Raw genomic sequence first — 9223 nt, forward strand, 5'->3', positions numbered from 1 at the left:
TGTGTGTGTGTGTGTGTGTGTGTGTATACTATAAATAATTTGCGCATTTACATTCAGACCAAATGTTTTTCCATGCATATGAGTTTATTTAAATTCTTTATATATTGGCTAGATAGATGGAGTGTGTGAAAAATCAGCAAATAATGATTTCTACGCCACTTAAACAACACTTTCATATTTTGCTCCTCACACTATTAGTTCAGCACTTCTCTGATGGGGGTTTTCTCCAAGGTTCTTGCATCTGATGCTGGATTTTCTTGAGCTGGTGTTGGTTCTTGGCCTACCAGTCAGTCCAGGGAACCGCAGCACTCCCCTGGTTCTGCTTGGCTTCGCTGCTCTTGCTTGGTTCTTCTCGTGCTGGGTCAACTGCTTCTTACCGACCGCTTCCTGAATTTCAAAATTCGCCAGGGATTTTAACCCATCTCTGCTCTTTGTGAACCACTTGAAGACGACGTGAATGAATTCAGCCAGGCTGGAGACGGCCGAAAGTATTCCGACGGCAAAGTAGAAGAGCAGGAAGACTGTCTTCTCCATAGGTCTGGAGGTGAAACAGTCCACAGTGTAGGGACAAGGGAAGCGACTGCAGGGGAACTGAGCCTCGACACGAAAGCCATACAGCTTCCACTGTCCTATCAGGAAACCCACCTCGGACAACATCCGGAAGGCCACGTTGACTAGGTAGAGACGCTTGAGGTGGAGGTCTAGCCTTGCTGCACGAATGCTGACAGTGGAGTCTTGTCGGAGGACCTGGTGCTTCTTGTGGTGGTGCATGGCGTACATGAGGAACACTAGAGCAGGGGTGGAAATGAGCACAATGTGGAAGACCCAGAAGCGATACTGGGAGATGGGGAAGGCATGGTCGTAGCAAACTTGCTTGCATCCTGGCTGCAAGGTGTTGCAGGAAAACTCCTCTTGCTCATCATCAAACATGTCGCTGGCTACTGTACCGAGGATCAGCATCCTGAACACCAGCATGAGGAGCAGCCAGAGACGACCCAGCATGGGTGAGTGCGCCTGCAGGGACCCGAACAGTTCACTGAGAAAACCCCAGTCCGCCATGTTGAGGGTGGAAACAAACAAGGACGAGGCGCTTTTTTCTTCCCCCCGTGGTGTAGTTTACAAACTTGTTCTGGTCAAGATCATCCAAGATGTCGCCAGAGAGAGGATCTGTGCAGTCCCGTTAAGCCTTTCAGCGGTAAGAAGTTACTTGTCAGGGTTGATTTATTACAAAAACCGTACTTCAAAATTACTCCAAATTGCCACCAAGCTTCATGTAGAGGGACTTTCCCAGTGGTCTCATCAACAGAACAGCATATGGATCCATGGTTCTTCCAGTAGTAGGACTGGATCTAGCAGCCTGATCGTGGTTGTTTTCCAGACGAACTGCAGTTAAATAACTCGAAGAGGTCGGACAGACTTGACGCCTGGACTCAGCCCTAAGTGAAGTGGCGTGAAAATAACGGTCATATCCTAATCAGCATTTTCAAAGGGTTCAAACAAAGCTTGTTTTAATGGCAGGAAATGGTGTGGCCGAGATAGCAGCTTCGGTGTGAGATAAGCAGAAGTATCTAATGAAAGGGGCGCGTTTGCCATATTCCGAGATTTAAGATATTCAAGAGTAAATGTTTTTAGCTAGGGCAAAAATATCTTGGAGCTTTCAAAAACAACTAGGGTTAAGTCTATTATTATGCACTTTTAAATCTGCTTCAAGCTACATCACAAGCTCGCCTGGTCTTTAGCTACGACTGTCCCGGCTTGGTGAGGCTGTACCCGGTGTATCCTCAGATTCCTGTTCTTACACGAAGGAGTGGTCTGCCGTTTTTATCCACTAGCCTCAGTGTTTGATATGTTGGTACCTCTGAGGTGTTCTTCCTTAGCCTTCCTGTCACCTTGAATCAGTCTGGCCGTTTCTCCTCAACACCAAGGCTTTTCCGCCTGCAGAACGGTGAGTTTTTTTTTGTTTTTCGCACAGTACTGTGTGAACCCTAGACCCTATTGTGTGTTCCAGGACACACGATTGGCTGATTGGATAATTGCACGAATGAGCAGGTGTATAGATGTTCCTGTTAAATGCAAAATTGAGTATATAATGTATTATGTTACACGGAGGTTTAGTGGTTAGCACGTTCGCCTCACACCTCCAGGGTCGGTTGTTCAATTCCCACCGTGGTCCTGTGTGTGCGGAGTTTGCATGTTCTCCCCGTGCTGCGGGGGTTTCCTCCGGGTACTCCGGTTTCCTCCCCCAGTCCAAACACATGCATGGTAGGCTGATTGGTGTGTCTAAAGTGTCCGTAGTGTATGAATGGGTGTGTGAATGTGTATGTGATTGTGCCCTGCGATGGACTGGCACCCTGTCCAGGGTGTACCCCGCCTTGTGCACCATGCTCCCTGGGATAGGCTCCAGGTTTCCCCGTGACCCTGAAAAGGATAAGTGGTATAGAAGATGGATGGACGTATTATGTCTCCTCAAAGCTCCATGTTACGTGAGACGTAATTGAGGAAGTTGCAGTAAGTGGCGCTGATTTGAGTATGGCTGTAGTAATCAAAAGCCTGAAAAGCTTGCTGGGATTTTTACTACGTTACCTTGTTACCTACTAGACATTTGGTGCTCTCTTGCCTACTTTCCACTAAATCTTACACGGTGCTGCAATTTAGCTGTTGTACACTACGGTATCCACAAGGTGGCAGAATTGTTACAGCATCATTGAAATAGCAAGTACTTCATATGAAGGGACTTGCTCCTGAAAAAACCTCAATCTTTCCTGGTAAAAAAGGCAAAACCGAGAAGAGTGTGTCCTGCACCAATGGACCAGAGAAAAAAGAAGTTGAAGAGACAGTTCCATCTCATTTGTTGTCCTCCTGGGGTTCATGATTTGCTGCCCTGGTCAAATATGGTAAAACATCAACCTCATTTGCAGCTGCGCTTCTGTCAGAGCTGCAGTCGGAAAAATTATCCATCACCTGATTAATCAGAATCCAGAATTCAACTCCATGTTACAGAAGACTCGTTTCTCCCAGGCCTTTATCGTAATGCTGAATGTAGGTTGCAGAGATGGCTATATTTAACGTGGGGTAATTCGCTGCTTCAGATGGATGGAAAGGGTGGCTGGGGCTTGTGCATACTGTACATGCACACGTACGTCACCCTCAGGGCAGCAGCAGTGCATATGCACACGGAGGCCTCATTCTTTGATCTGCATGGAAAGGAATTATAGATGCCTTTTATGTAACTGTTCTTCTGCCCAATGAGAGGGAAAAAAAGATTATCACCCCGCCCCCTACCCTTCACAGTCTTTTAAATCCATGCGGACTTGTTGCAATGTCTGGTGGAGAATTTGGGTCATCCTATCATCGAGTGATTCCCTTCATGGAAGAGAAGAGGAGTGCGTTCACTCACACCCCCCCCCCCCCCCCCCCCCCCAATGGTTTTCTTGGTTTGTTCCCTCTTGGGTCTTCATGCAGGCTTTCTCGAGATTCTCGCTGCCTGCAAGACATAGTGGAAAATTCAGCAAAGAACCATTTTCAGACATGAAGCCTACCGGTTTGTGCTTCTTTACCTCAGTGCATGTGCTCGTCTGTTTGTTTGTGTATGCTGGCTCCTGTCCTTTGCACTGTAATGCATCTTCTAATGTGATTTGACAGGCTGAAATGCCAGTATACCATCAGTGTGTGTATGTGTGTGTGCACACACACCAGTGTAGTAATGAATGAACTCAGTTTTCTGTTCTATTTAGATAAAGAACAGCCACTCTTATGTTTGGATGTTAGCATATGAAAGCAAGATGATCTCATCCAGAATGGCTTTGCTAAAAGATAGACAGGTTGTGGGGTTTGGGCTTGTTGCACTACACATACTGAGCTTCAGACCAGATGGCGTACAGTCAATCTTAATTCTGTGCCAAGATAAAGAAAAACGATGCAATAGAAAACGTTGCCATCAAGAGGGTAATGCAAGAATATAAGGACGTTAGACAAGCGTCGATGTGGATCCATGTCCCAGCCATAGAAAAGGGGTTGCCCAGATCCCAAGTACAGGAAGTCCTTCATCTGAAGTACAACACTCTGAGGATCTATGACTTATACCTCCTCAATCAAAGGAGAACCATAAGCCAATGACAATAAAGCACCAGTCAAAGAATCACCACCACACATACGCCAGTCTCAGGAGTACATCGCCTAGAATATCCAAACCTCTGGAGAATCCAGAGAGCAGGACAGTTGGCCTTTAAGGTACTCTGATAACAGGAGAATCTTCCCTCTGAAATTCCCTTCCTCAGGAGAATAGTCCTCTAATATACCCCAACTGCAGAAGAATCATCCTAGAGAAACGACTTCTGCAACCCAAGTCGTCATCCTCCTGAGGAGAATTGTCCTGTAAAAATACCCCAGTCACAGAGGAATCATACTCCTAAAATACCCCACCTCCAGGACAACCGTACTCGAAAATACATTGTCTGGCCAAAACTACCCGGACATCTGACCATACTGTCACAAGCGCACAAGTTTGAACAAGAGCGTCTTACCCTGAAAAGTATAAGTGGTATAGAAGATGGATGGATGAGGTGTTCCATAAGTGTTCCAAAGGTGTTCCATGAGGTTGGGGTCAGGTCTCTGTGCAGGCCACTCATGTTCTACCACACCAATCTAGGCGAATCACGTCTTCACAGACCTCACTTTGTGCATCGTCATGCTGGAGAAGCTTTGGGCTAGGTCCCGTAGTCCCAGTGAATGGAAATCTTAATACTACAGCATACACAAAGACATTCCAGAAGATTGTGTGCTTCCATCTTTGTAGCAACAGTTTTGGTATGACTCTAACCCTGATCTCCTCTAAAAGCCCTAACTTCAGGTGACTTGACCTCTAAGATATCCTGACCCCACGAAAGTCGTCCTCCTGAATACCCTGACCTTCCTGCGCGTAGGTTTTTGTGTCGAAGCCGTTACAGGCCGAGTTTGCCGGTGCACGAACAGGTGAGTGTGTGACGAGTGGCAGAGTGACGGCTGGTCCTCCAGGGGGAGGCAGGAGAGCACAGCATGACAGGCGAGAATGAAGCCCCCCCTCCCCTGGATAACCTTTACAGCGAGACCTGCCTGTCAGGCAGGAGCTCGTCGTCATCTGTTGCCCTTTTTCCCCAGAGTGCTGCCAAATCTGATGTGACATGAGAGGGAGTAGAGAGAAGGCCATGGTGGTGTTCTGCACCGTCCGGAGGCGATGCTTTTACACACTCACTCATGTACACATTCGCATACTGTAGTACAGCAGATCTGATTAGCAGGTGATCGGGATGCCACCCAAGTCGTGCATCAGACCTGGCAGGAGATGTCTGAATCAAGCTCAGACTTGGGTAAAAAGCCGAGGAATTGGTTAGATCCACAGTCTGTTCTGATCTAAAGAGATCCAGCGAAGAGGAGAGCTGTTTGGGGAAGGTTTTGGAAACCGATTGAGACGTTTTGGACGTTCACCCTCCTCTGTCTGGGCTTGTGATACTCCATCACAAACGCTCATTTCCTGCTGGCTCTTGTTGTTTCTGCACTAAATGTGAGTGTTTAATGGAGACAGAGGAAGGAAACTGGGCCAGGTTTCTGTCGTCAGAGAGAGAGCGAGAGAGAGAGACAGTTGCATTGAAATGTCAACTTTTCCCAAAACGTTTTGTACTACATTTCCCCCTTCTCAACTTGCATTCATCTACGGCGCTAGCTGTCTAGGAACAGATTTTCATTCCCATCGTCTCGTTCTCATCGCTTCTTTTCTTGCTTTTGTGCCAAAGGTCAGATTCTGCAGATTTTTAGTAGCGGCAGCTGCTTTTGGTTTCTGCTTCTACACCGATACTGGAGTGTGAGTGTGTGTGTGTGTGTGTGTGGTTTTTTTTATGTAGAGATGTGTGGTGTTGACCACTTCCTCTTTGTAGCGCTGCAGCACCAACACCACCACCACACGAACTTGCTGCTGATACCACATGCAGATGAGCTCCCTCGTTATATTAGAATAATGTAACAGGTAGATGATGTAGTAGATAGATGAATGACGCTGTTGTCAGCAAACCCCAGACCGTATGGAGCTTGGCAGCTCTTTCAGTAGAACATAAAAGCTTTCGCTGCTTCATTATAGTACATATCTTCAGTTTTAACTTTACTCCACTTCACTTCATGGGTGTGAGCGTGAGACGAGAATGATCTGCTGAACGCTAAGTTTGACCCATGAAAGCACCTACTTTTCCCTGGGAATTCCGGACGCTTGACCTTTTCAGCTCTGGTTACTGAGATGTTTCAGATCTTCTCCCAGTGTTGCTTTGGGTTTCCTCCAGGTTCTCCAGAACCTGCCAGTAGGTGAACAAGCTATGCTAAACTCCCTCTAGACATGCACGAGTGTGTGAAAGCGTGTGGACGGTGCTCTGCAATGCAATCCAGGGTGTATTCCCGACACATGTTGCTTCTCCAAATTTCTTCTCGCGTGTAAAGATTAAATAGCAAGTACAACTCGCTGCTGAACCAGACGTCTACACTCGATGGAAAGTGCTGTCTGCCATCTTCCACATACATGAGTTCACACATGCCCACCATTGGCTAGTGGAGAGATAGAGTATGCCCCTCCCACTCAGAGAGCAGGGCTGGATTTGGTCACTTGCGATCTCCTGGCATTCCATGCTAGCAGTTAGGGTTATAGGAGGACTTGGATCAGGTCCAGCTCTACCCTTTAATTCTCCTAAATATGGCGAATGTGATGTTCTAGGTTTCACAGACGAGAAGAGAACACCTTCTCCTCCTCCTAGTAAATTGACCACTAGCATTGAAGCCTTGAGGAGTCGCATCTCCTTTACAGTCACCGGTCCTCCACTGACCACCTGCTGAGGGCTAACTGCTGTACACTTTCTCATTTTTCCTCTCTTTTCCTAATGTGTACCAGACCCCATGTTCTACCGTGTAGCTTGCTACACCCTGTGATGATTACAACACCCCCTCCCTCCTCCCTGACCCAGAGCCCAGTGCTGCTAATGGCTGGTCTTGATGTAGAAGATACACACTTCTGAGTCACGAAGGGAAGTCGACAAGAACATATTTAGAACAGAAAGGAAAACAGCAGGACTGCAAGCAAAGGCGGACAAGAACCTTAGTCATATGACTGCCTTCAATCCAAAACCTGTGCATGAGGGTGTGCAGACTTTAAATAAATAAATAAATAAATAAATAAATCAGCCGTGGTGTGGTGTGTTGAAGCGGAGTTACTGTTACCACCCTGCAACACCACCTTCCCCAAGTGTTTTATCTCTCTTATACCACACCCCATATATATATATATATATATATATATATATATATATATATATATATATATATATATATGTATATTGTGTATGTTTGTGTGTACACATTAAAGAATGAAATGTACTTTTTTTTTTTATCCATTTATAGTTACATGTCATGTCTGTGGGGGGAAAAATGTGAGACTTCTTACAGAAAACTTCACCATATCAGATTTTAATCCAGTATTCAGTCACACACAAACATATGCAATGTGTGTGTGTAGGATTGTGTGTGTCTGTGTGTGTTTGGGGGGGGGGGGGGGGGGGGGGTTGTAAAGCTCTTTTACAATGTCTATGCATCACCCCATCCCCCCCCCACCCCCTGCTTCCTGTTGCGTTGGCTAGACTCCTTTTGACAGATTTACAACTTTGGGGTCGAAGTTTCCTGACAGAGACGAATAAATCTTCCACACACGGGGGTCCCGTACACCCAGCCTCCCCACCTGATTGGAGTCTATGCTTCCCCTGGCATCTCTCTCAGTCACACACACACTCACACTGCTCTGTGCACCCTTTCAAGTGTAATATGAGTTTCCCTAGGAGGGAAGTGTGTGTGAGAGGGGAGAAGGAGGTGGAGTGGGCAGAGTTTCATCAGTCTTGTGGTCAGAGAAAAGAATGTGGGACATTGTTCCTGAACCATAAAAGCCGGTGGTTTGGGTTTCACTCGTTCTCCGGGTTTATCACACTCCTTCTTGCTCTCTCCGTTTTTCTCTGATTGTCTATCTTTCTCTGTCTTTTTGGTCTTTGCTTTTCTGCCTCTCTTTCTCTCTCTTGCGCTATCCTACTTCCCACCCCCAGACGAATACTTCGAGCGTGCGGTCTCATTCCGATGCCATGCCTTCATCTGTCTCTCATTCCTTTTCTCTCCTCCTCTCTCCAAGTCCAGGGCTTTACTCCACAGCTAGCAGGATATCAGTGTCGCACATCTTGTCCATGCTGAGAACCCCAGCAGCTCTCGCTCTCTCTCACTCTCTCTCGCTCTCGCTCGCTCTCGCACTCTCTGTTCAGAGCTCTTGACGTGTGGTTTTGTTCTTCACCAGTTCCTCGTTCGTGCTTGCAAAGTTGAAAAAAAGGTGATGTGTTGCACCCTCGAGTTCACCGCCTCGTTTTAAGCAAGTGCACACTGGGGTGTAGTGCGTGTTTGACTTTTTATAACGCACACACGGCAGAATATGATGCATCTGGCTTAAATGGCCATGCTGATAACGAGACACGGGTGCTTGTAGTGTATCTTCAGGATGATATGAAGTGCACCGAGTGACAGCGGAGGGCCGAGACGGAGGCGCACACATGGAGCTTGTGTGTGCTGCAGCTTATATAAAGCGTGCTAAAAAAGTTCAAGGCCTTGTGGGAGTCGTCTGACTCGAAAGTGTGCACTCGCAGAATGTAAAGTACTGGCTGTGAATCTTTGAGTGGTACCTCCTACGAGCGGCGCGTCCTCGTGAGCCGTACCTCCACCGAGCCGAGGTACCGTGGACCGCCGTCTACTGTCTATGTAGAGTCTACCAGCACCAGACACAACGTAATGCTTAATATGTGGAGTTGAGGCTCCCCATGAACCAGAAAACTGTGTGAATGAGATGATTGATTGCGTGTGTGTGTGTGTGTGTGTGTGTGTGTATCATTAAGAATCCAGCAGCCAGTGCGAGTTATCAGTCAGGCAGAAGAACGTCTGAACTTTTTATTTCTGAAATGTACGACTCAGCTGCATACTAATCTCTCTCTCTCTCTCTCTCACACACACACACACACTCATACATCTTTTCCTGATGGATGCTCCTGTCTTGGCTGTTGGATTTTCTGCCCCACCAGACTCCTCGCTTCTAAACAGAGACAGGAGAAAACACTGTGTGTGTGTGTGTGTGTGTGTGTAGGTGTGTGTAGGTGTGTGTGTGACGCATAGAAAGAGCCGGAAAAGAGAA

General features: G+C 46.9%; 1 protein-coding gene across 1 annotated transcript; it reads right to left on the reverse strand.

Annotated features, from left to right (window-relative positions):
* Positions 1-77: 77 nt before the first annotated feature.
* LOC108274036 (gap junction delta-3 protein) lies at positions 78-3382 on the reverse strand. Its single transcript, XM_017483819.3, has one exon. It carries the CDS (start codon positions 1057-1059, stop codon positions 187-189), a length of 873 nt encoding a protein of 290 aa, XP_017339308.1. The 5' UTR covers positions 1060-3382; the 3' UTR covers positions 78-186.
* Between the last annotated feature and the right edge of the window lie 5841 nt (positions 3383-9223).

The sequence above is a fragment of the Ictalurus punctatus genome, chromosome 13, assembly GCF_001660625.3.
Source record: "Ictalurus punctatus breed USDA103 chromosome 13, Coco_2.0, whole genome shotgun sequence".
Classification (NCBI taxonomy): domain Eukaryota; kingdom Metazoa; phylum Chordata; class Actinopteri; order Siluriformes; family Ictaluridae; genus Ictalurus; species Ictalurus punctatus.

What these genes read in the sequence shown, in the direction of transcription:
- LOC108274036 (XM_017483819.3), bottom strand. Translation starts at nt 1,059, where the DNA reads ATGGCGGACTGGGGTTTTCTCAGTGAACTGTTCGGGTCCCTGCAGGCG.